The 27,411-nt window shown below is 38.7% G+C and overlaps 1 protein-coding gene across 3 annotated transcripts in view; it reads right to left on the bottom strand.

Annotated features, from left to right (window-relative positions):
* negr1 (neuronal growth regulator 1) overlaps positions 1–27,411 on the bottom strand; it is a 155,298-nt gene that overhangs the window by 42,681 nt on the left and 85,206 nt on the right. For all 3 annotated transcript variants that reach the window (XM_038715718.1, XM_038715719.1, XM_038715720.1), the window contains exons 4-5: positions 17,374–17,505; positions 3,537–3,657 (exon numbers count right to left, since the gene is read on the bottom strand). In XM_038715718.1, coding sequence (XP_038571646.1) covers positions 3,537–3,657; positions 17,374–17,505 — 253 coding nt within the window. The remainder of the gene's footprint in view (positions 1–3,536; positions 3,658–17,373; positions 17,506–27,411) is intronic.

Raw genomic sequence — 27,411 nt, forward strand, 5'->3', positions numbered from 1 at the left:
CACTCTGAGTTGAGACACTATGTGTGACCTTATGTCCACCAAATATCCGCAAATCTGTTGTTCCCTCTCCCACGGTGACCTCCTCAAATGTTAGCTGAACATTCGCTGATAATCTCGGTGGGCGTCTTGCCCATTCGCTAGTTCAACATCAAGCCAGTCAATGGTCCCCTATTCATAGTGAAAGAAACCCCTCCATCCCTGCCTGCATGCACATAAAACACTCACCCACTTCCATTCAAGTATGAATGCAGTGACATGTCAAGAGAAAGATTTGCTTGTCAAAGCTGTCACCCCACTTCCGATAGAGACAAACTGGCAGCAGCACTACATTGATGGTACACGGAGCCAAACTAAGAAGTGGCCTTTATTTCCCATACACAGGAAATGGGCAATGGAGTAGTCACAGCCAGTGTTGTACAGACGGTACACATGTTCTATGCTTAAGTCCTTATACTAATGTCCTTTTCATGATGAGGAGTAAATTACGAATTCACCATTTAGCCATGTAAGAAGTCACAGAAAGAACAAGTCCTTGAATTAAGTAAAGACTAGAATCATGCCAACTTGCCTCCTTAGCAATTTGAATAAATTGAATCCACCCCATAATTACAATTAGCGCAGTGTGAGTTGATGATTGAAATTGTGCTCACCAGGAGTGGGTAAATGATGGGTAATGGGGGTAATTTGGTTTTTAAATTCAAGAACTTACACTTGAATCTAGACTGATTGATGTATGTGCCACAAATGATTTAAGCCAGTTGCCAGCCAACATTTTATTAGGATGCAAGGTGAGGACAAGGCACAAATGACTTGATTCTTGCTGGAACATTTATATGGGCTCTCCCCAGAGGACAAACAAATGGGACTGTCTCTGGGAAAAAACAAACAAATAAAGACCTTTTTCCTATCACTTGTTTACACTTGTCCACAAACAAGCATGGCCTAATAAGTGTCCCATTGTTAAACTGTATATATGCTTCTAATACAGATTATGTCAACCACAAACAAAATATTTCCAAGATTTGTTAAAATTCACACCACTTATTAGATTGTCAAGTGTGGCAAGACGTGTGCCGCTTCATAATTATATGATCCAAAACAAACACACTTAATTTCACCTGTACAACAAACATAACAAAATCATACTGGTGGACCAACCCTCATGTCTACTGGATGCAGCTGCATCACAGCCTCTGAAGATGATCTCTTGCCACTGCAATCAGACATTGTGCTGATATCTACCTGACGCTTGACCGGAGTGCCTCACTCACAGCTACAACACAGCTCTTTCCTCTCTTCCCCTATATTCATAATGGAAGAGAGGGAGTGGGGATAGGGAAGTGGATAAGACACATGCCTCTGGTGTGGAAGACCCGGCTACGAGCCATCTACCAATGTGTTCCTGAGCAAGACACTTAACCCCTAGTTGTGCCAGATGTGTGCGACCTCTGACATATCAGTTGTAAGTCACTTTGGATAAAAGTGTCAGCTAAATGAATAAATTTATATTTATGAGTTTATGTTTGCCGGAGCAGCTCTTTGAAGTATTGAATTCACTTCTCAATGTACACAAATGCAGATATTTATTGATAATTGACATTAGAATTAATATGTTACAATACAATTTATTACAATTTATTGATAATTTAATTAACAGGTGATGCATTTAATCTGTTATTGACTTTGTCTACTTTCTCTTGTTTGTTTAAGCAAAATATTGCTACAGTACAGTGGCATGTGTGCACAGTAATGCAGCCACATAAGTATACAGTCCCCTCCGAAAGTATTGGAACGGTAAGGCAAATTCCTTTGTTTTTGTTGTTCACTGAAGACATTTGGGTTTAAGATCAAAAGATGAGTATGAGACAAGAGTTCAGATTTTCACCTTTCATTTCCTGGTATTAAACAACTTAGGACATATCACCGTTTGTATTAGACCACAGCATTCTTAGGTGAGCAAAAGTAATTGAACAAATAATCTTAAAGTAAATAACATTTAATATTTGGTGGCATAACACTTGCTTGCAATAACTGCCTCAAGCCTGCGACCCATCAACATCACCAAACTGTTGCATTCTTCATTTGTGATGCTATTCCAGGCTTTTACCGCAGCTTCTTTCAGTTCTTGTTTGTTTCGGGGTGTTTTTCCCTTCAGTCTCCTCTTAAGGAGAATGAAATGCATGCTCTATTGAGTTAAGGTCAGGTGATTGACCTGGCCAGTCTAAAGCCTTCCACTTTTTTACCCTGATGAAGTCCTTTGTTTTGTTGGCTGCATGATAAACCTTCCTCCCGATTAGTTTCAATGCATTTCTCCGTAAATTGGCAGACAAAATGTTTCTGTACACTTCTGAATTCATTCTGCCGCTACCATCATCAGTTACATCATCATTAAATATTAATGAGCCTGTTCCAGAAGCAGTCACTTTGGCAGAGATTAATCTCATCAGTCCATAACATTGTATTCCAGAACTTTTGCGGCTCATCTCTGTACTTCTTTGCAAATTTCAATCTGGCCTTCCGATTGTTACTGCTGATGAGTGGTTTGCATCTTGGCCTCTATATTTCTGCTCTCTGAGTCTTCTTCGAACAGTGGATTGTGATACCTTCACCCCTGCATTGTGGAGGTCATTGGTGATGCCACTTACTGATGTTTTAGGGGGTTTCTTCACAGCTCTCACGATATTTCTGTCATCAACTACTGTTGTTTTCCTTGGCCGACCTGTTCGACGTCTGTTGCTCAGTACACCAGTAGTTCCTTTCTTTTTCAGGACATTACAAATTGTTGTGCTTGCTATGCCCAGTGTTTGTCCAATGGCTCTGGTCGATTTTCCTTCTTTTCTCAGCTTGACAATGGCTTGCTTTTCTCCCATAGACAGCTCTCTGGTCTTCATGTTGGTTCCTCTTTAACAGGAAATGCAGTCTTTATAGGTTTGAACCAAGGATGAAAACTAGTCATTCAGAGCTATTTAATGTTTGGACAATCAACCTAAAAGGCAACACCCGGGCAACAACGAAACATCTGTCAGTCACATGTTCCAATACTTTTGCTCACTTGAAAAATGGGTGGGTTCAAACAAAGGGTGGTATGTCCTGACTTGTTTAACACATCTAGATGTGAGTACCAGGAAATGAAAGCTGAAATTCTGAACTCTTGTCTCATACTCATCTTATGATCTTAAACCCAAATGTTTTCAGTGAACAACAAAAACAAAGGAATTTGCCTTACCGTTCCAATACTTTTGGAGGGGACTGTATGTAAGCAAATTAAAGAATTGTGTTTTCAATATGTTGTAAAAACAAACAAACATTTCAGTAAGTAACTCTTAGCAATATAAAAAATTTGGCTGCTAAAGAACAGACTGCTTTATGACCCTCCACTTCAAAAAACAGTTCCAGTGGACATGGGAACAGCAATTGAGCCGTGCTGAGCCATTTGTTGAACCACCGAAATACAGCACAGCTGCATCCAGTGAACGTCTGGGTGAGGCTGCCAATACACTTTATCAAGACAACTCATGCAGTCAAACTGGGCTCACCTTTTCTCACCCTTGTACCATTCGAATGTCGGGGAAGGCACGGCAGCTGCCTCGCACCTTAGCAGAGCTGTGCGTCCCAGACCAACGCAATGGCTTTTCATCTCATGGATAGCTGGGGCAACTGGAGAAAACAAAAGAGATAAGTAAGCAGGTCACATATAGCGGTCAAAAGAAACAATATAGAGTAAATGATTTAAGTGATAATAAGATAAGGAGCACTGGTGAAGGGTCGTTGAACTTGAAAATGACAACCTCTGACATCTTGGTCAGTGCACACATTACATATTGTAAACTCAACACTCAGAGCCTACAGAGGCGGAGTTGGGGAGGGGAGAGGGCAGCAGTCCCCAATGTTAGGAAAATGAAATGAATTGAATTGCATGGTGATAAATGGCTTAATGGAAGTTCAAAGACTCAATGGGAGAGGCAGGTTCTGTGAATGCAAAATGAGGCTCCTTTCATGTGCTGAAATGTGGTGTAAATCTCTTTGCCAGTGTCATGAAGGCAGCTTTACATATGGACCGTTTCAAAAGCAGACCAGTCCTTTTGTACTTCAAATATTTACTCTGCTTATAGCAACACAGCCTTGAAAGAAATTAAATTAATGAATTGAAGTTATATAGACTTACAATAACGGCATTTTGTTGAATACAGTATGTGGTTGGACAAAACCGGCCAGACAAAGAAAATCCAGCACGCTTCCCATTCCCTTAGTCACATAATGGGAATAAAAATGTTTCACTTGCTACATTTGTAATTATTGGCCATTATCAGAGAAATGCTGAATTCATAAACTATGGAAGGTACACTAAATGAAATGATTGAGAACAAGCAGTGTTTGCTCTAAGTAGCACTGTTCCTCACAGAACTGAATGCATACACCGGGTTCATCATGAACGCTTTCCAGCTCCTCCATTTATCAACAGGGGCAAGGAAACACATGAACCAATCATTAAAAACAGGCCTCAATCTGACATTGTGTATTGTGTAAACTTGGCATAACTCCCCAAAGCCTGTCAAATAATGAAACCGTTCTAAACACACAAACAGAGGCACAGCCATCAGACATACAATACAAGCAAAATGACTTTGTGTCATTCATACAGATTCTGATTAAAAGCCTATGATGCATGGAAAAAGCCCACACTCTTAGGGTCAGTCCTGCAGCTAGCAGCAAATTGCCCGGCCATGTCGGAAAGTGGGATGTGGACTATTTATATTCCCGACAATGAGCCTTTAAGAACGAGCTGTCAATCAGAGCTGTAGCCTATATCCAATGGAAGGGCTTGGCCAAGTGCCTGCAAACCTTTACTTCCAATTGCATTTGGAGATTTTTCTAACGGATGACCTCAGTTTGGACTGATGGACAACAACCCCCAAGGTACTGGCAACAAAACTCCCTGAACTGCAGACAATGACAAATTAATCCAATGAACACATCTGAATAGTGTAATCCTAATGAATAAGGTAGTTCTGAAGTGTATTCCTGGTACATGAAATTAGCAACATGCTTTATTATAGCACATACTGTAAAACTTTGATTAATAGCCCGGGCTTTTATTTTCTAAAATCACTGAGTTGACCCTGCCTATATTTGGGACAGGTGTCCATATGGGACCTTTAATTCCTCTCGCACAAAACTGAAAAAGGTTTACTATGAAACAGTTTATTTATTTCAAACAGAATATTACTTTGAAATTATCACATGATTTTCTGTAATTAATCGCGATTAATCAAAATCAATGATTTAAATGTACTGCTACTGTATATACACAAAAGTGCAATAACATGTGGTTTGCAAACACACAAATCAGGTGCTTTTTACCAGCAGTATTCCCTTTACACAGTAGCAATAAAATATTTCTTATAATAATCTCAACTTAAACATGTAAACATAATCAAATATAAAACCAAAGCTATTTGCCACAGCCAGGGCATTACCTTTTATCTAGCTAGAGTAAAACTAGATGTAGACCTGTCAGTTAAAGTTATGTATAAATTTAACCTAAGTTAAATAGGCTACAGCTTGTCGCTTGTCTCCCTTTCTGATCAAAGAGCAAAGAGCAACCCTGCGGGGACAAGCGACTATGTTGTGATTTTTAAGAATGTTCCTAAGACCGACATCTTCCCCAAAACTAATCAGCATGCGGTGTCTATCCACTTTGCTATGGCATTTGATCGCTTGTCTTGCTTGTGTTTATCTAGCTACTTCTCCCACACGCCGCATCTAGCGCAGCCTCCCTCTACTGCTTGTTTGGGTGGGTGATTTGCAAGCTGATCAACATCCCACCCCTCCTGTGACGCATGTTGACCCATGATTTGACTGTCCGTGTATTCAAAGCCAGTGAGCAAAAATATAATATCAAAATAATAATAAAAAATGCGTTAACGTGCAATAAAAGAATTGGCGGCACTAATTAATTAATGCGTTAACACGATAATAACGCTTTAACGTGCCCAGCCCTAATAAAAATGATCAAATAATATCAAATACACATCCTTCATTTCATCTAGCCCCATGCGCTTTTATTTTGTAGGCAGCAATGTAACGAAAACAAACCCAACAACACGGTGCAGGGTGAAATAAGGTTGGCAGAAAAAGTTAGCAGACAGAGAGCAATGGACTTCTGACAGGATTCACAACTTGAATTAATTTTTATGAAAAGCTTCTTTTGATTCTTTTGATCGATGGACCCTTACAGAATAAAGTAATATATATAATCAAGGAATGGGCACATTTGGACTTAACAAGCGTATGAAAGGTTACGGGAGTCAGCACTTTTTGCTCTCATCTCCTACCATGCTGGTTACACTGTTAAATATATAAGAACCGTTAAATCTATAAGAATTAGACTTTGTGGCTTGTTGTTTTCGTTAAATGAACTGAATGAATGAATTGCGGAGAATCTAACCGATCTAACGATGTGTAGCATGTTCATATCGACATATTGATCATACGTTTAAACATTAATATGTGTATTAATGATCTAAGCAGCTTAGAAGCGGCTAAAGCTGGCGACCCGGCGGGGTTTAAGCGGTTTTATACATCCAAACAAAGACCAGACCAGGCGTTTAATGGAGACCTGCGTTTATTTGTCAAAATGTGTTGCCACACCAGGCCAATAAAAGGGGTAGGCAGCTATTTGGGACTTGGCTATTAATTGAAGTTTTACGCTATTCACATTTTTTGTGACATCAAGATATTGCCAAGGATTCATTTTACTAAATATTGCTGTGTGCATGGCCTCTCTACCAACTTGTGAGAGCCCACATAGATAGATTTGATGGAATGCAAAAGATCTGTGCAAGGTGAAAAAGATACATGTGAGCATTTGTACATGTGGCGTATGATCATGTAGGACTGTTACACCGGGGTGACAGTGTGCTCTGTGATGATAAATGCCCTTTTGCTGCATCTTAATGAGTACATTCGTACGACTAGTGTATGTTGATTTTCTGTCCTTGCATACGTGTGCCAATTATACTGCTATTTTCCCTTTTTTCTATGGCTGGGCTAAATAATCCTGAAGGACTTGAAACAGTGAATCAAGTGATGCTTATGCTTGGGCTTTTACTGTTCATACATCACTGTGTGAAATATTGGATGCCATGCTGGGGGGTATTGGTAGACCTTGACTGGATGTCTGTGCTGTGTGTGTGTGTGTGTGTGTGTGTGTGTGTGTGTGTGTGTGTGTGCATGCTGCGGGTGTGTGTACCCTTGTGTGCATGAAATATCCAAAGTCAAAGTATCACCACTTTTCTGACTCAATCTCGCTTCACAGATCTGTTCTAACGGCTCAGATTGCTTCAGATCTGTATCTATTTTAATCACAACCAGCATTAATAGCAACCACACCATGAAGACATCCTGCAAAAAAGTTTCAGGCCCCATCACATCCCCATCTACAACAACCTGCAGCAAAGGAATAAGAAGGTTAATAAAGCTTGCGATTAAGTAACATCAGAGTGTTTAGCATTTGACAATGTGCACCAGAGAAGAGCTGTACATTGCTTAAAGAAAGGGAAAGGAACAAGGAGAGAAAATTGTACTGTAACAGCGCTCTACAGCACAGAAATATAAGCCAATAACAAGTATGACAAAATCAATGCAGTATACTGACCGACAGAGGCTTAGTGGATCCTCGTAATCCTCCATTGGTGTCATTGTGCGGGGCCATTGATTATCTGAAGCCTCTGAAAGCAGCAGTGTGACCTGGCTGTCGCACTGTACAGTTGTTGGACAGTGGACATGGTGGCCCAGGCAGGTGTGTCAATACTTGAAACTCACACATAGAGCCACTATATTTTATGTTAAAACTGAGTGCACAAAACCACTGCCAAATTGTCTGGCTAAATTTGCTCCTTTCATGTAGATGTTGTATTTTCTTTTTGGAAGAGGGAGCATTTTGAAGTGTTCCCTTTTATTTATTACCAACTGGATCAGTTATGTATGCTTTCTTCATTAGACTCAAAGGGTTTCCTATTTCTGGCTAACTTGGATTACTGTCCTCTTATTAAAAGTTGGTTGAAATCCTGGCAAGCAAAATTAGATTAAAAACAACAAAGGAGTCAGAAAATAATTCTTTATTTATTTTTCTTTTCTTATCTTGCTGATCAACATGCAACATGAGCACTACATGGTAACTAAGGAGAGGCAACTAGCAATATAAATCCAGATTTCTACTCAGACCAGGAAGATGTATCATACGTCATCATCTATCACCTCCGACAAATGTTCACCAGACTATAGTGATAAAATGAGCAGAATTCAAACGTAGTTTGGGCCAAGGTAATTTTCTCTCTCAAGTCATACAACTGTTGCAACATTTTAGAATAGAAAAAAATAGCACCCTTAATTTTGTAGGTGGTCCAAAATGCTCTGATTTTATATGCATCAATAATATGAGGCCTTTCCAATTTAGATCCTGGCACTGAGATCTGTTAAGACAGATCACAGCCATAAAATCCAGTCCAATCCAATAATTCCAATTTTAACTTGCTGGCACGTCCTATATCATCATATATTGCGCAATACACCATCAGGATTTGGAGAGTAATGCAAAGTAGTGCACTAAAAAGCATGAAGGTCCAATAATCCAGGTAATTTAGTGGATAGAGAATGCTGTGGTGGTGCTGTAAATCATGCCTGGAGTAACGGTGACTCCACCAGATGGGAGTAAGGGGTTGGGTCCAGGAATAGCACAGTCAGGCACAGCAGAAAAATGGGTGCTGTAAGGCCCTGCCATCTGACAAATGGCCAGTTGTGGGTCGATCACAAACCGACTTCCATTACATCGGCATTATGCGGAGCTTGTTATCAAAACAAAGATGATGTCTCCAACCGTACATCTCTACAAGGAGCATGAATGCATGCATGTTAAGAATGAATAAAATATTTGACCTCTTCTCTATCTAATATTAATGGACAGGGTTTGTTCAGAAAGCATCGCACCTACATGTACAGGGCTTCACTAAGTCGCTTGCCTTAAGCAACCCTCATGTGACTATTAATGATTAATTGGTGTACTTCAAGACTGAATATGATTTATTTAGCTACAAACTATTGTTTGCCAAGAGAACTCAGAGAAAGCAGAGTTTTTAATTAAAAGATCAATTAATAACCCTACCTCTTCAGCCAGATTTGAAAATGAGTTTTCATTGCAATTAAGAAATGGACTCATCAGTGCATGACTTATCAGCTTACACACAGAGACACTGTTCCCCACTGCCATCTGTGGGCTTCATTGTCCTGTTTTTTTTTTGTCGGTCAGGAATGGTTCTGCTGCCAAGATTTATTAATTAATTAAGATTTCTATTCAGAACAGCTACGGAACATTGTGTTCCTTCTTTTTATACAATGCAAGGCATATAAATAACCGGCTTAGTGTGCAGGACTATGTGGCTTGACAGCACCGGGGATTCATTCTATTGTCTGTTTATACACTAAACGGTTCAAGGTATACAAATCTCCACCTTTTTTTACTAAATTCATGTATGAGATGATGGGGTAGCTATGATGAAGACGACACCACAGCCAGGACACATGAGAATATACTATTGCTACAACACAGTTCAGTTAGTCACCCCCAGCTGTGTAACACAAAACATCCACGTTATTCACGATTTAATGTAAGCCTGCGATGTTAAAGGCAAATGCATTTTGTCAACATCATATTTTGTCCAGTACCACAAAAAAAAGAAAATAAAAGAAAACTGCAGACCAAGCTAAAAGATGAGGTGGCGGTGTGTCAATCTGTTTTGAAGTGTTACTAGCAAGAACATTTATTCTGCAGAAGATCAAGATTCTACTCACTTATTCATGCCTTACATGCAGCAAGGAATCCAAATAGCAATCAAGACGAGAGCTTTGGAGAGATATGGAGAGATGGATTTACATCCAAACAGCTCGAGGGTACTGGCTTTAACTCTACTTAGGATTGGATCAGAATCCAATTCTAGGAAGCCTTCTCTTTTGAATTGTAAGCCACAGTATTTCAATTGATACTACAAACTGTCGACAAATGCTCAACTGAGACTCTGGGTCTGATGTTAAAATACTTCCAGTAATATATTTCATTGAACTGTGGAATGAACATTTATTCTACTTTTGATCCACTAGTGCAATCTACCACTGCACTGAGGCAGATCTGGACACACACACACACACACACACAGTACATGTAGGACATGTATTTTATCAAATGTAAATGTTGTGTAAAGCTATGCAAATGTTATAGTGTCTAATGTATCTTAATAAAAATAAATGCTAATACTGAGCAAACCACGCTCACACTCCACTTACAGTTGTTTACTTTCTTGACATTACTTGACATTGTAGCGTTGGGTGGTCACGAAGACGTGTCCACTGACCACAAGTAAACAAGTTTGGCCTCTTAATTATCGGAGATGGTCATGACTCCCCTAAACAACTCTGTCAGGGGTGTGAGAGGAGCATGTTGTGGGTGAATATACCCGGGGCAGGGCTTGAATCCCAAACAGGCCCAGATGACGGGGCTTTAGAGGGAAAGGCTGGGTTGGAGCAAACAAAAGACAAGGTGATGTAAAGAATTTGAAGCATTCACAGCACGCCCCTGCATTTCAATTATGCACGGAAATCTGTCAATACTATGGCTGTAATTTCTTACACCAGTTCTAATGTGCATGCTCATAATTAAAAATGATCTCAGTTTTGTTGGCCAATTACTGTAAGCAGGAGAGAAAGTGAGGTACTCTTCTTTTTATAAACACGGCCATGGTGAATATGTGAGCAGAATTCACAGCTGCGGGGCACTGGAGGAGGAAGGAGGCGTGCAAATGGCTGGCAAACGCAGAAGCACACAGGGAACAGCTTCATTGTACGAAGCAAGTAAAACCTTGCGATGATAGAAAACAAGTAATGTTGATGAGGGAGAGACGCCTGTGCGGTTTAAACCTGAACCACACATCTAGATAGGCAGGGACGAGATCACAAAGACTCTCCTAGTGAATGATAAAAAGTAAAGACAAAGTTGAATCTAGTGTGTCAGGGGTACCCAATTAAACTTCCAGATGTGTGCCATGCTATTGCAGCGCTTTAAGAAGAGGTGCTAGGAGTCTGAACACAAACTTTCTCAGAAATGTGGCTGTTACATAACCAGTGGCTTCATATGAAAAGAATATTTAAACATTTTAAAAAAGCCTTCCTTCTCCACATCAATAATTCAAACATCTGTGGTGCTCACATGGCATCCACTGATCTGTCTTCTTTACACATTTATTTCCTGCATATTGATTTGTGGCAGCTTTGGGATTATTACATGGACGGAGAGACGATCAGAACATCTGGTGTGGTTAACAAACGGCTTTAGTTGAAGCATCTGAAACAGTGATGATGTAGCACAACGAGACATTTGGTTGTCTGTGTACTTTCCACGTGTGACTAAAATTTGTGCCAACTGTCAAATCCCATATTGCAACATGAGGGTGTTCAAAAATCTGAAGTGTCACTCATTCAATAAGGAGTGAGAGCAGTTCTCTCTAGAGGGGGGAGATCTCTCTAAACTTCAGAAGACGGTCAGGCACCTGTGATTTCTTAGCTTGAAAAAGAAACTGGCTTCTGCTATTGTTTTATCTGTATGTGGTTAGTAATTCTTCTACAACAAGGTAGCTTCATTAATTAATCAACACTGGCTTTTTATCTCAGGCGGAGGTTTTCCACGGTTGTTTCCTTCTCATTCATCCATCTGACTAAGCCACCTAGATGTGATATTTATGCCTTTGAGTCACACTGTGCAGTGAGAATTTCAGCCAATAACGGCACCCACCTGCAGTGAAGATGAATATGTAAATTCGAAAAGTGGGTCAGAGATCAAATTTCATCAGGTAAAATCACTGCTGAAATATCCTTTCACCAAGAAGGGCTTTTCAGCCAATCTGATTCTAGCATGACCTTCTGGATGACTGCCATCATTTCAGGTTCAGCTCATAAAAGTATTCAGTCGCTTGTCTTTTATTAACGGAAGCATAAAGACAAAAGTCACAGGCAGGCCAGTAATTTAATTAATGCTTTCTGATCAGGGTAGTCCTTTGAGCCTTAGAGGAATTCAAGCAGAGGTTGCATGTACTGCACTTAACACTTGGAAATAGCTGCAAAATCATCATATCATAGAAAGCCAAATGGCAGGTTTAGTGTTATGGAAGGCCTTGTGTTATTAAAACTCCAAACATGCTAGAGCTTAATTTTGTTTTCATTAGTTTGGTTTGCTTATTTTAATTACTGGCCTTAATCTGCAATTAGCCCAGAGGTCAACTATACTTAGCATTTAAAAAAAAATGAATTGTTTTCAAAGCAGAGAGAAATTGTTGGGACATTTATTTAATTAGACTGTTAACCCATGAAATGTCAGTGTCACTCACTCCTGTGCAGTCTTACTGAACAATACAAGAGAAATAGTGCGGCCATTACTGATTGATATTTATGACTTAATTTAATTAAGGATACTCTGAGAGGATCAGTGCTGTTACTGTGATAGGGTCACGATAGCCTCTCACATAATTGAACAACAACATCAAATGAAACACGAGTATTTGTATAAAAAAAGATAATTTAGAAGTCTTATTTTTTTTGTTATCATACTGCGTGGTAAATAAAAAAAAAGGTTATTTACCTAAAAACCTTTAAAATGGCTTATTTCACGTCGTTGACTAACACCTGCAGAATCTCCCAGGGGAACCTTTACCAAGTTGAGTGGCTGGTTTTGTCAGCCGAGCAAAACAGCTGTTTGAACATGTGCCCATGCAGTGTAATATTTTTAATAAAGTTCATTTCTTGCTTCTTGCTATGTAATTATCTTCTCTTGTTTGAGTTTCAGTGTCAGTTAACGTCTTTATCTTAATCCAGAAATTGGCACGCTGGGCCCTTATCAATACCCTACGCTCCTGGGCGCCCCCTGAATATAGCTTGATGTGTGACAGTAGAGCATGAATGATAAAGTAGATTGGGATATGGTCCAAATGCTTCTCTTTTTCCCTCACAGAGGGAGAACTGCACCAGGGCGGAGAGGAGGCAGTGAAGAGTGGCCACCAGCTGGCTCAGGCTCTGCCTGCTGTGGCCACATCAGCCTCTCCAAAGGACAACTTTAATTCATTTATTCTGTCCCCTTATCTTTGTAAATGAGCACATCTGACACATATCTCCATGTAGGGAGAAGAGGGACGAGGCAACTTTCATAAAAAATACAAAATGTTTTGAGTATTTAAAGCTACATGACACAAGGTGCTGAATCAGTTTTAAACAGCTACCTCTCTATGCCATTTGAAAGTTTCCAAACCACCAATGTGGATTTGTGCTGCTTTAAAGCAACATTTTGTAATGGTTATTGTGATTTTGTGCTGCTAGCGTTTCAGAGTGTAATTCACTGCTGTCGAAAGTAAGGACAGCTGTACACGTGCATTTGTTATGATTACATTACTTACGCTCAAAAACTAGCAAGTGAACAAGTTTGCTAACACAGCCAAACATCAAGCAAATGCAACAATACAAGACACAGCAATATTACTTTCAAGTCCATCTGTGTACACAGAAATAATGCCAGCTCTGTGTCGCTCTCGCTAACGTCTGGGAGCCTCGTGCTTGATCACTCTCTTTTTCTCTTCTTAACTTCCTCTGTCAACATCCTCTTCGGTCATTTCACCTCTGCTGTTAGCTAATGTTACATTCAAATAGGCTGCTGAGCCCGGTTATGTTGTCCACTTGCCCGGCTCCGGCACAACACCAGCGCCACTCTCCACCAGCAGGATAATGTTGCTTGAAACTTGGGCGGCAAGCTAGACAACAAAGCTACTGACGCAAGAGCAATCTACATTACCAATGTCCGAGTGTGTTATCTAGTAAGTTTGCTAACATCAAATGAAGATTTATAGCTAGCGGCTAAACCCCTGTCTGTGAGACCTCCAAGTGACTTTGCTCAAGACAACTTTGCTAACACAACTAAACATCATAACACACCACGATAAACATATTGAGAATACCGAGCTAGCTTCTTCCAGAGAACTTACATTGGACATTTTATACTTTTTGCTCCAACTTCTAGCTTGCTTGCTGAAGATACGAGCTGCTGTGTGACGTGGTGCCATAAAGCATTACGCCATTGTCATGATAAATTTCCTTCCTGGGATTCCACGCTACATGGTGCAACAACAGTTGCTCCAGGCCTGGAGTGGCAACGACAGAGACACAATTCTCCCTATTACAAGTCAATGCACGAAAATGATTTTGAAGTTGTTATTTTAAGATAAAATTACTACATAATGTTGCTTTAATGTCTGCAACATGATTTGTTTATGCAGGTCTCATATTTGCGCAGCACTTCGAATACTAAACAGGTGCAATAAAACACAGGACCTTTCATGTTTAAGGTGCTTGTGAGGCCAGAATAGTCTGACTCTACTGAGCTACATGTTGGCCATAGCTCAAACAGGGTGTCAGAAATTATGAAATATTTATGTGGGAGGAAGCTCTGAGATTTACACGTTGTGGAGACACAGGCTGCCCCATCAGCTCAGCTAAACTAATTATTGTGAGCAGATTTTGAATAAAGACTTGTCAGAAAGACATGGCATAAGTGTCACAAATAGTTACAGGCGAGATTTCATGTACACTGGAGTCCAACAAATTAACTATATTTTATATATTATAAATCCATAGCATTTCCAAGAAAGGTGTGTTGTAATTAGGGTGCAATAGAGAACCTCAATTTTTGAGTCCAGAAGGCAAAAGTAATGTGTGAAAGATTATAGCTGATACAGTTACCTTCCTTATATTAGCCATTTTTCTATTTCTGAAGTAAAGCAACTGAATCTCTGCTATACATAAAGGATTATGAAAAACAATAATAAGTGCATTTCTGGAAACATTTCGAACAAACAGCACAACACAGTGGATTACCTGCAAAAGCTGGAAATTTGCTCAAAATCCTTAGTCTATCTCTCAAAATCAAATCTTTATGTCATTGAACATGTCAATGCCATCAGAATGACAAGTCCTTGTGTCATTGTTTACAAACAAGACAGTCAAAATGTTTAGTCATGTTATCAATATAACAGTGTACTCTCTAAGTGTTTTCTGATGTACTCTTTGGCTAAGGTTTTGATGACAATGATTGAAAATGTACAAAGCTACACTTTTTCAATCAATCAATTTCAACAGTATAAAGTTATACATTGCGAGAGCTTCGACAGGATTCACAGTTAAGTTTTTTACTGTTTGTACTGTAATTTGTTGACAGACCATGTCATTGTGATGCAGAAAAGAAAAAGAAAGGACTCTTGTACAGCAGTGCATAGTACAACGGAAGAAATTACAAAATTAGAAATGTAAGCATGTGAAACACTCCTTAGGCTGATGTTCCTGTCTGTCAGGTCACAGACTCGTATCCACATCACTACGGATATCTTCATCAATTACAGTAAGGAGATATTTACAAAGAAAATGTCTAATAGACATGTATAGAAAATATCATTGACAGACAATCTATCTCTCTCTCTCCTCTCTGTCTGCGTATATATATATATATATATATGCACTATACTACTACACTGCTCATTGTCTGTATGTTACTGTATGTTACTGTACTGTTACTGTATGGTATTTTGTGTATAGGGTGGGGTGAGCGCTGTGTTGCTACTGTAGTGTTGTGATTTGTTGTTGTCTATTCTTATTTTGTTTATGCACCATGGTCTGTACAAAACAACATTTTCTTCAGCTGTGTACCTGAATGTGAAGAATATGAATAAAGTTTGACTTTATTTAACTTTGATTTTGACAACGTGTTCAGTCTTTTTGCATGTAGTGACTTATGCAATGAACTTGTGCCTAGATGTTTTGGGGGGTAAGACTATTCAACAGAGAACCAATATAATACATTGTGATCAGCATGACACAGCAATTGATAATGTAGGAAACAGCATACAATTGTACATAATCGTTTAATCAATGTTTTAGTAGTTTTGAGAATTTCAATTCTGATCGGAGAAATGTCCTAAAGCAACTGAGAAAAACTGTAAAGAGAAATCATAAACAGTTTACACAATTTATAACAAAACATTCAAAATTATTAAAATTAGTCTACAAAAGATATCTGGCAATTCTCCTCTGTGGTACATGTCAATAATAAAGAATAAGTAAGTGGTCAATGACAGGAATAGCTCTGTAGCTCTGTCATCTTAAGATAACTCTGGGCAGCGGACAAATATTGCACTTGACCAACTATAGCATACTCCCACCCAAAGCATCGCTCCGGTGCTCTGGTGCTCAAGCTGTGGTGACTTTGTCTGACAGCAAAGGAAAGTCTTCCAAATCAATTCACTCTATTTGTATACTGAGCCCAAGCTGTCTTCCTTATAAAACTTGGTGTCTGACTATGACACGCCTTATCAATCATTGGGAATATTTCTTATGTTCTGTAACAAATAGATACTAACAGATGTCAAAGCACTTTTCATTCTTGAACCCATGTCTCAGTAGAGCTACAAATTATTGGTCTCTGAAATCCAACTCAGGCCCAGCTCATTAGAGCCAGGCATTACATAGAAATAATGGCCACAAGACTTTGTCTAATACCAAAGCTAGAATGGAAGCTGCGTTAAGGCAGAGAGGTGGAAATAAAGTACAAGTGTTTTTGGACTCAAAGTTGCGGTAAAATAGCTTTTTTAAAAATGTGTCTGAAATTTCTTAAAACTTGAATTTGAAAACTTAGCATGATTAGCTTTCAGGATATGACTCAGTAACTGGGCTAGGAGGAGCCTTTTTTCTCCCCCCTCCATCTCTATGGCTGACTGCCTGATAAGCTTTGCCAAAAGTGAGATTTAGCACAGGGCATTTTTGCAGAAACCTCCATGAATAACAGTGTAAGTAAAGGAGCACTTTAAAAAAGAGAGGGAATGGCAATAATTGTCAAGCTCCCATTCTTGCTCATACTTACGAGTAGTGATTTCCATGTGACCACAACCAGCTAAAGCCCAGTATCATTCATTAATGCCCCGGCTCCTCATTACTGTCTCCCCACACCTTTGAAAGACTCATTACCTGCATAATGGAATAGTGCTTAGAACAGTCAGACCTTTCCTTAGTGTGAATTAATCACCTACATGCACAGACAAAAAGGGAATTCTCACATTAAATATTAAAAAACGTCAAGCTCTAGCTTTCTACTTTTTCAAACTTTTTGAAGTGTACTTTCTTGAGGTGCATGGTCAGGGACATGACTCTAGTATCATTGAAGACTGCCCGGTGTCTTTCATGTATCTGCAAGGCCAGTGTGAAAAAAAAAAACAAGGAAGAAGAAAGAGATAGACTTACAGTTGACTGTGACTTTTACTGTTTTGGTGTCAGGAGAGGCGATGTCATTTAAAGCGCTGCATTCGTAGTCTCCGGCCTGGTCCCTTGTGATGCCGGTGATGTTAAGATATTCGCCACTGTCATACTTCCTGGCTGGAAATAGAAAGATGCAGGCAAAGTACTTACGCTGTGTCTACAAAGAATACAAACACAGCACACATACACACACACACACACACACACACACACACATCAAATTCATATGTATAGCTCTAGGCTTTCTGTGTATGGTAAGGATGTGAAAAGCCCTCACTTGAAGTAAATAGTTTTCAGGTCTAAGCCTGAGTAGAAGATGCAATGCAATTAAGTATTGGAGTGAACTCCTGATTACCTTCCTTGCCTTCCAAAAAAGCAGCGGATTAGCATTGAATCGATCCATTCATATTGATATGGTGGCAAGAAATGAAATAATGGTGTATTCCCAGTCATCCACTCATCATTTGCTCAACTCAACACCAGTGCAGTTAGAGGTACTTTCTGGAAGACAGACAAATCCGATGGCTCAATGCACATGTCAGTGCTTTACAGTTAGCTAACGGAGCCAAAGGCAGTAGCAGCAAAGCACCATGGCTGACTTATTAGCAAGGGTGAAGTGCAGCTGCAGGAGGGAGCACAAATCCACACAAACATGTCCACTTCAATCAACAAAGAAACATTACCATACTTTAGGTTATCATAGTTAGCGGTGACAGATGATAGATCCTTTGTAAAAGTGTTGTTAGTAAGAACTGAAAGTATGATAAGTGAAAAGGAGCAATAGGTATAAGGACAAAGAAGTATGATTCTCTGAGAATAATCAGGTAAAATCTATCTATCTAAATTAATTTAAGAAAATTATTCCTAATTATTTTATATTTGAAATATGTAAATTAGCTTGTTACAGACTGAAAGGACATGTAATGTATGTGCTAGTGCAAAGCTAGTGCAAAACTAATAACATAGCAGTCCTGTGGCTTTGACACAATTTGATCCAGAACAAGAGAACAGCATGGGTATGCTCATATTATTTAACATTATAGCTGCAATGAATAGTTGATTGATTGATTAGTTGACGGACAGTAAATTATTTACAATTATCTTAATAATGAATGCATTTTTTCAGTTCAAAACGGTAAACATTGCCTGTTCCCAGCTTCTGGGATTGGGAGGATAAATACAAGTAAAGTTAAAGTCATTATCTTTGACTTTTAGAGTGTTCATATGAAACAAGCTATATGAAGTCATGACTTTGTGGGAAATTATCACAGGCATGATAGAACAATGAAAAGTTTTTTCAGCATTGACAAATAATTGTTAGTTACAGCCATATTTAGGCTAGGTGGCACTTGATCACCTGATAGATTAAAATCCAAGTTTTGGTAATGACAGCCAATAAACTGCAGATGATTGTGATCAGTGATCATTGATATTAGGCATATGTATTCATCATATACAACATTTATTAGTTCTTGGTACAGACAGACAGATAGACAGATAGATAGATAGATAGATAGATAGATAGAACGATCATCTGAGACCACTCTCAGCAGGCAGCACTGTGTACGTGTAGAATTAATTTCCAACCCAGTTGTGCTCAGTGTGAAATCTATTTATATACAACTTTTTCAGGGTGGTTTGGGGTGGAAGATACGTCAATGCGTTTGCAAGGCATGGGGATCAAACACAGTGCACAATCAAGCAAAACTGAGCTCAACATACTGTTCAGAAAGCCACAGAGACCCGACACTGACTCAGCACTATCTCATAAAAGGAGGAGTCAGTATCAAGACAATCCATGCTTCAAGAGTGGAAATGCTCCCCTGCAACTGAGCTGAATACTTATATAATGCCACTTCCTTATTCTGCAACCCTGGTGGCTTTTTTATCTGCTAGCTACTTTGTCCAAAAATAAAAACTTGAAACTGAAGGCACTGTCGATAATGAGCTTTCCTGTCTCTTCTCACACTGTTTTGGTGGCGACAATGCAGTCCAAGAGTCTTGGCAAAGATATTAGTGGCTCCACAAACAACGGCAAAGGAAAGAAAAATGTTTGAAAAACTGATCCATAAACAAGCACCGGATGTGTCTGAAAAACAGAACCGCTAATATGCCAAGAGAGCACAGGGACGGAGACATAACAAAAAGGGCTCTATTTTTGTGGCGGTGCATGGCTCATGGCTGGGCTTTGCACCAGTGAAGAAGCAGTTTAAAAAAAAAAAAAAAACTTAATCCCCCTGATGTGGGTGGGGATGTGCAGTACAGAGTGTGTCAGTATAGCGATCAAATAGTGCAGTGCAAGTTTGGTGTCAAAAATAGCAGGGATTTGTGCAGACCGGGTTAAAATGGTGAAATGCACAGTCATTCTTTACCTCGTATGTATGGCTTTACCAAAGTAATGTGTACATAAACAGACGTACCAACGCTTTTTGTGAAAAATATGCTAGGACATTTGAATTAGTATATTTTTTCTGAAGCAGAAAATAAGTAAAAGAGCACAGACTGAGGAATACAGCATGTTAATGTCACATGCAATGTCAGGAATCTCTACAAGGGAATAGGCATCAAGCTCTAACACTAAATTTAATCCGAAATGAATGAATACATTTAAATTTAATTTAACTTAACAGTTTGGTAGATGTGTGAATTGTTCTTGTAGTAGCTTCAGTACAAGTCATTGCCTGTGCAGAAGACCCACTGAGACCTAACGCCTGAGTAATTTACCTAGACTTAAACAAAAGTTAGGACAGATGTAGAGGGTTGGATATTATCTCTTTTACTACATAAATAGGACTTTTGCTGCACTACTTAAAAACATCATATTTTCCTAAATCTTTGCAAAAGAACAGTGAAATGAGAGCTTTTAAGAAAGAATAGACAGAGAAGTATATGTTTATCTTACGGGCCAGCCGCTTTCTCGCGGAACAATACTGCTTAGAAAATAATACTGTGTGAAAACAATGTAATCTCATTGTCATTTGTGCTTGTGAGAAGGAAATCTTTTTTGGTTAAGGAATAATGTGGAATTAAATGCGTGTTTAAAATAAAGAGACACAGTATTGTTTGATAAAAATGAAATGGTTTTATTTATCATCAGCTATTAAACTGTTGATTAGACCCAATTTCAACACCAAGTGCTGTCCATTTTATGACCTCTTAAAAAGCCTTGAGAACGGCACAGAGCGAGGCGCAGCATCAGTTTTCTCTCTACATGGTATTGAAGATTAATGTAATTTTCATTGACATTTAAATTGGCTCTACATTCACATCTCTACAGACTGAAACATACTTGAACGTTATGATATAGGCAAATGGGAGTAAAGTTCAGATTATATCGGTACAGGGTGCAGCCGCACTCAACTACTGATTCCTACAAATACCCAACTGTTTCAAAGCTGTGCTTTGTACCTGTAGCCACAAAATCACCAAAGTTCATTCTCCGGGCCAGGTGTATCTGTGCCATGTGCCACTGTCTTTCGTATTGCACATCTGAAGGAGAGCTGGATGTGTAGATGTACAGTAGCTGGTATGTGTGTCAGAAGGACACTCATGCCCACTGTATACAGCAAACATCAGATATATTCATTTTAATGAATGTCTACATACTACAAATAAAGCCTTTACAGATTTTTGTTTACTGCACACAATGATCAACCCTACAAATCACAGAACCTACACAACAGGGTTATGTCTGTTGTTTTTGTCTTTTATTGTGGGGCACTTTTTGATGTGCATTATAAATTTACTTTATTTATTTATTTTATATATACTTGTGGATTACAAAAACTACACACCTTCACTGTACTTTATGTCTCAGTGCCCTGGGCAGATATGTCCCCCAACACACCAAGTAGTTACCTAACATGGTTGACCTATACACGTCGCATAATGCACAGCCTCAATGTATTTCACTGTAATGGGGAATAAAGACGCCGGAATGTGGAAATCCACTGTGTGCACTTGTGTCTTTTACTAGGGCAATGAAATCAAAAGCACTGACCCATGATGCAATATATGCTTGATGCTTCCAATACCATTTACCAAATGACTGAATCAAATGCAGTGGTTTACACAGAAACAGAAACTTTTTTTGTCACATTCTGGGAAACTCAATGAATCACTTATTTGTCACTGGTTGCACAGGGCATGTTAGAGCAATCAATGGCCAAAAACAATACATTTTAAATATAAATGAAAACTCATATGAAATATATGAGTTATGTTCCATGAGACGGTGGTGTGGTTGGTACAGTTCTCAGTATGGGAACAGAGAAATACTTTCTTCCATTCTGCCTAACAGTGTTGCACAGCCCCCTGGTCTGCAAATATTATTTCTAAGCTTTTATTTTTGTACTCAGTTTGACCTGAAATCAGGGTGTTTCAAGTATAAAGTTGACAGAAGTGCGCACACAGACCAAAATCACAAACTCCTCTCGTGTTCACAGTTGTTTATCTGGTTTTGAGTTGTGTTTTGCCCTTCACTTTGATATAAATTTTCCATTAAAGGATGTATATGGTCCTTTCCTTTCAGTTAATTCAATACCTGTAGCCAGACAACATCTCTAGCGTAAAAGAGTGTGGATACATTAAAGGACTAATTGTATATTTATATATTTTTATCTTCTGACATCGCACACAAGTCTGAACTTTAAAATTTTAAATGGCAGTAACCCAAAGAGGAAATGTTATTCTTGTCAGAAGCACACTACACACTAACTTAACAGTACTGGACATATCTGTTTCACCTGATACTTCCTAATTCAATTGAGTCGGAAGTTATTTCCTCAAGGCAGGCGGTCTGATCCAGTTGTATGGCACCATAGAGCAGACAATGTCTGAGACCTAATTACAAAAACTATCAATTTAATTTAATTTCCTTTTAAAAAACATTTTGGTTTTGCAAAGTGAGAAAATGACAACCCTGCACAAGACAGCTCTATATCACTGAACACTGAAGATGCAGAACAGATTAAAGATACACTCAAGACACCAGGCAATGTGAATGAATGGGGATCATAATGTCAGTTTAAAGTTAACTATAAATCCCGCTGAAACAATACAATTTAACTGTCTGTGCCTTCATTATAGTAGCTGACAGCAAGGATTGAAGTCATACAATATGTGAAGATATACCTAACTTTTTTTAACATGGAAAACACATTCCTCATGGGAACACACACATTGAGTTAATCTACATGGAACCTTTTTTCATTTAAGACAATTTGACAATTTTCATAGCATGTGAACCACAGGTGTAATTAATGCAGTTAATAATTGCTCAGTACGTTTGAGGTATGCCAGTAAGCCTGCATACAAAACACCAGTACCACCTTGAAATGGGTATATATTTCAGCCATTACAAATGTCACCAGTCCTTCCTGTGTTTTTTTGGTCTGCTAGAACAAAATGTCTGCTATGAAAAAGGCCCGCACAGTTTCTTGCACAATTCATCCACTATAAATGCAAGGCTCCATGTAGCTGGCACAATCACGAGTTACAGGTGTGAGTAATAATGACTCCCACATTCAACAGTACCCTTTAGTGGTATCCACAGGTGGCATGCAGGCTTCCAATTAAACTGAGGGAGCTAAATATTACAGTTTGCAAGCGTTCGTGAAGAGAATTGCGGTGCCGTTGTGCTGATGATTCAGAATAAATATACCTTATAATGACATCTTCGAGACGTTAGTCAAGCCCCCAAGATTAGTCAAACCTAATGAGGTAAGGTGGCGTGATAAACACATCATCTTCATTATATCAATTTTGCCAAACCCACAAAATGCCACCGAGCTATGCAACCAGACTTTCCTTGTGCTCTCCACATCCCTGTTCTTATAAATCATCTAAAAATTGTTTTTGATGCTTTTCTCTGCTTTTTCTGAGCTGTGCAGAAGCACATTCCTCCCTTTGAATGTTTTTTTTTTACAGCTTGAACAAGAAATAAAAGTTTTAAATTAACTAACACGTTTGCTGTGACGTTGTTTCACACTAAAAAGGCCTCCAGAACTGTTAATAATAACTGTACAGCGGAAGTCACAATGTTAGTTTCTTCACAGTTCCTGTAGTCCTACTGGTAAGTGCAGTGAAGTTGAAAAGGTAAAATGATTACAATGTGAGACTGTGTATAAGTGCACTTGAGACGTAATCAGAAATAACATAAGGTACTAGCATCAATATCAAGCATAAGTAAATCATCAGTAAATAAGTCAATCAAGCAGAGCACGTTGCAGGCAGGTACAGTGAGGACGTGTCTCCCCGCAGAGCAATTCTGATTATGATTGGAGAGAAAATGGGTAGATATAGCTTAATCCCTGTTTCTGTGTCTATGCTGCCAAATTAATTTTCACACCACAGAAACATTCTGTTGCTAAGCTGTAATAAAGACATCCAGAAGATGGTCCCCATTGCACGAAGTTATAATTGGATACATTTTGTAAGATTAGAAGCAAAAAAAAAAAAAAAAAAAAAGTTTTGACAAGCCCCCAGAATGGAGGCCAAATAAATTGACAATACTACTGTATTAGGCTTAGGAAAGTCAGGGGAAAACAAGTTTACTGGTTGGTGAAAGTGATTTCAGTGAGTTTGAATCAATTTGGTTCTAGAGGGATTGTTGTATTGACCACAAAATATGTATGTATAAATGTGGATTTTGTTGATTGATTTCTGTCAGTGTTGAAGGTTTTATATAAAAAAACTGTGTGAAAAAGTGTGATGAAAAAGTGTGAAAAAAAGGACGCTGGAAGCCACTGGTTCTGGTTCTTGGGAGGCCTTCATAGAAACTGTTTGACAGCCTGACACATGTACAAGCCATATAGTAAAATGATTCGCCTGTGCTTTAACTCTGATGGCCTGTGTTTTAAGACTGATAAACTGTTTTGCAAAAGTACAAAGTTAAAGTAAGAAAGATGTTTTGTTTGAAATACTGTTTTATATTTTAATGTGTCTCTGTAGTCTCTTGTGCCCTGACCTTTGCTCGGCCTCCAGAGGCCTATGGTTGTACATGATCAGATTTCAGATTAGATGTTGATTTCCAGTAAAGAGGAAGCGAAAGTCTGCAATTGAAAGCAGAAGTCTGCACTTGCTGGCTACTCGACCCTTTAGATAAATAAAGAAGGCCTCCCTAAGGGCACATGTGCGTGGATCTCGCTCACATGAAAAGAGGTGTGAAAATAAGAAGTGGATCAACAGTTTTCATCTTTTAAATCTGTATTATTTTTGAGTTTATAATATTCTTTAATACATTTTGAAATTTTTGAGATAACATTCTCTATATGTATCCCCTGCTGATGTCAAAATAATTGTTCTGATCAGCGAAGGGGCATTTTTTGCTAATGTAAGTTATGAAAGACAAGCACCTTCATTTTGATTATTATAGGAGCAGGACGAGGCCTTTCTCTCCTTTTGAAGTCAGAAAGAGATGAGGAGAATAGAGTGAGTGTTGGCCAGAATTGATTTAATGTATTCTGCATTTCGAGTGATGCATTTAAAACGGATTTTTCATTTGTGCATGCATTTAGGATTATATAAGAGAAGGGATGTTCATTTGTTTTGTTTAAGAAGCGTGGCCTACTATATTTGGCCTCTTATGCGTTGAACATTTAAAAGATTATACTAACATGAGTTATAGAGACCTGCATGATATGTTTTATTACCATATTTGGAGAAACATTTGTGAACCAAGGCAAAGGAGTATTGCAACTACTGGACAGAAGGACCATCTACGCATAAAAGGGAAAAGTAATGTAAAAACCAATCAATGTGATCATCAAGTTCTGATAGCCAATGATTGTTTGAAAAAAGCGTGGGGTCCTCCCTGTCTATTTCTTTATTTAGGTTGCTGACTATAGAGCTCTGCATAAACTTTTTGGGGCTTACTGAAAATAAATAAGTTTCTCTTTGGGTGGGCGCCTTAAAAAAACTAGTGTTTTTGTCTATTTTTTGTCTTCACTTCTTCCCCCTCTTCTGGACTGGCGAGTTAGTATTTACTCACTTTAAAATCCACACTGCATACATTAACACACCTCATTACAGATGACCAGCAAACTGGCCCTTTAAGGAGCTCATTCCAGTTTATGTGTTCAGTGCCCTACTCTCTGGAATCTAAAGTGAGAGAGGACAAGGGGTTAACTAGGAAACTTTTGAATTTGGAGTTAGAACGGTCAGGCCAGTACCTAGTATTGAAACTAGCTTGTTATCAGAGGTCGCGCTTTTTCCTAAGTGGTGACACAAGAGAGCAGGGTTCCTTGTGGTGGGCCACTTGTCGCCACAAAACACAACCAATCAGTTCTATGCTGCCATCGATGTTTATTGCAAACAAAATATATATTATTTGTGGCTGGTGACTATGTACTGTACAAAAAGTCAAATACTTCCCTGCAATATAGTGAAAAAAAGTGAATATATATATTTTTTTGATTGTTTTTCATTTCTAAATATATTATGAAATATATTTAAAAAATGCCGCAAACCATAGGAAATTATTTTGTGTCCATATCATCTACATCTAAACTGAAGTATTAGGTGTGGCATATTTATGACAAATAATGCAAGACGTACTGCGTTGCAAGTTTTATACTATAACATCTATCTCATGATCTCACATTTGAACAATCCACAAATATAGATAATTCGGAAACAAATGGACAAATTTCCATTTGAAAAAATCTAATTAGGCTCAAGTCTTCCTTGATAAATGAAAGCCAATTTAGTTTTTTCATGCAAGATCTAGTTGCATCATTCTGCCCTGGCTGCAAATCGTATTCCCATCGATTACAGCAGGAAGGGGGCTTTGCAAAGGTCATAGAAGCCATTAAATGAGAATTGTATCCTTGATATATACTTTGAAGAACATTATATGTTTAGTGCTCAACCTTGACATCAGAGTAAACAAAAGCATTATGTATCCTGAAAAAAAAAGTAGTATAAAAGATGAAAGAAAATAACCTGCACTGTGCAAGCAATGTAAAACCACCAAGGCGGATAACATGAGTTGTCTGCGAATGCATGCTGAGAGATATTTGAGAGACCCCTCTCACCTGAAGCAGATGTCACTCCAAGCAAATTAAAGAAATCATAGCAAGGTTAATTTCACATTCAGTGCCAATGCTGGCTAAGTCCCGTTGCAGTAAGCAATTTCCCACATTGTGTAGGGGAGCTGTGAGTACACTTCCTTCAGGGCTGCAATACACAGATAGGGCAGACATCGCTGAAGAATCCATTATAGCATAGAGCAGCATTTTCTACATCAATTTATCCTTTTAACTCCCGAAAATGGAGAACAACCCACGCTGCTACATTGTGTGCTGCTGCCTTCTGGCCCTAACTCAAGGTGTGGGCCCGAACTAGGGGTAGAATCACACACTGTGCAGGGTCTGCCTGAAAAACAGGTTGTTAGTTCGCCTTGATACATAACCCCTACCCTGCTCACTGGCTGTCAATCTGAGGCCGCCAAAAATCCAGAGAGTGGAACTGGGCCAAAGGAGCTTTAAGTCATGTCTGATTGCATGTGCTGCCACCTGAGTGACCTGTAGAATTACCTCACTGTTACTTTCTGTGCTGACATATTTAGCAAAACATTTTCAGCTGCAGGGTCTAGCTGGGCTAACAGATCTATGTAATTGTGTGATTATAGAAATAGCTTGGACACAGCAAAGAGTAGCATACATCACATTGCAAATATGGATACTAAGTAGCTTAAGAGGAAGAAAAAGCAATTAATGTGACCAAGAAAAAAGCTTTTTATTTGTTATATGCATTAGAATTGATGCAAAATATATCATTCGTCAACATTATTGAGAGATTTAATTTGCTTGCTTAAAAACTGTGTGGTAGAGTAATAAATGTCCGTGCGAAACTTTGTGCTATATAGTTATGTGGATTAAACGAAGCATCGATGTAAAGAATTTAATCGATGAATCGTTCCAGCCTTAGAAATATGCATTTGATAAGAATTAAATAGGCACTGGTAAAAGAATGCTTCTATTTCAAAGGATTTGAGTTGAAATATGAAATACTTTTTTACTT

This window comes from Micropterus salmoides, unplaced genomic scaffold (genome assembly GCF_014851395.1).
Source record: "Micropterus salmoides isolate LMB-PRFRI ecotype aquatic unplaced genomic scaffold, ASM1485139v1 Ms_hic_scaffold_13, whole genome shotgun sequence".
Classification (NCBI taxonomy): Eukaryota; Metazoa; Chordata; class Actinopteri; order Centrarchiformes; family Centrarchidae; genus Micropterus; species Micropterus salmoides.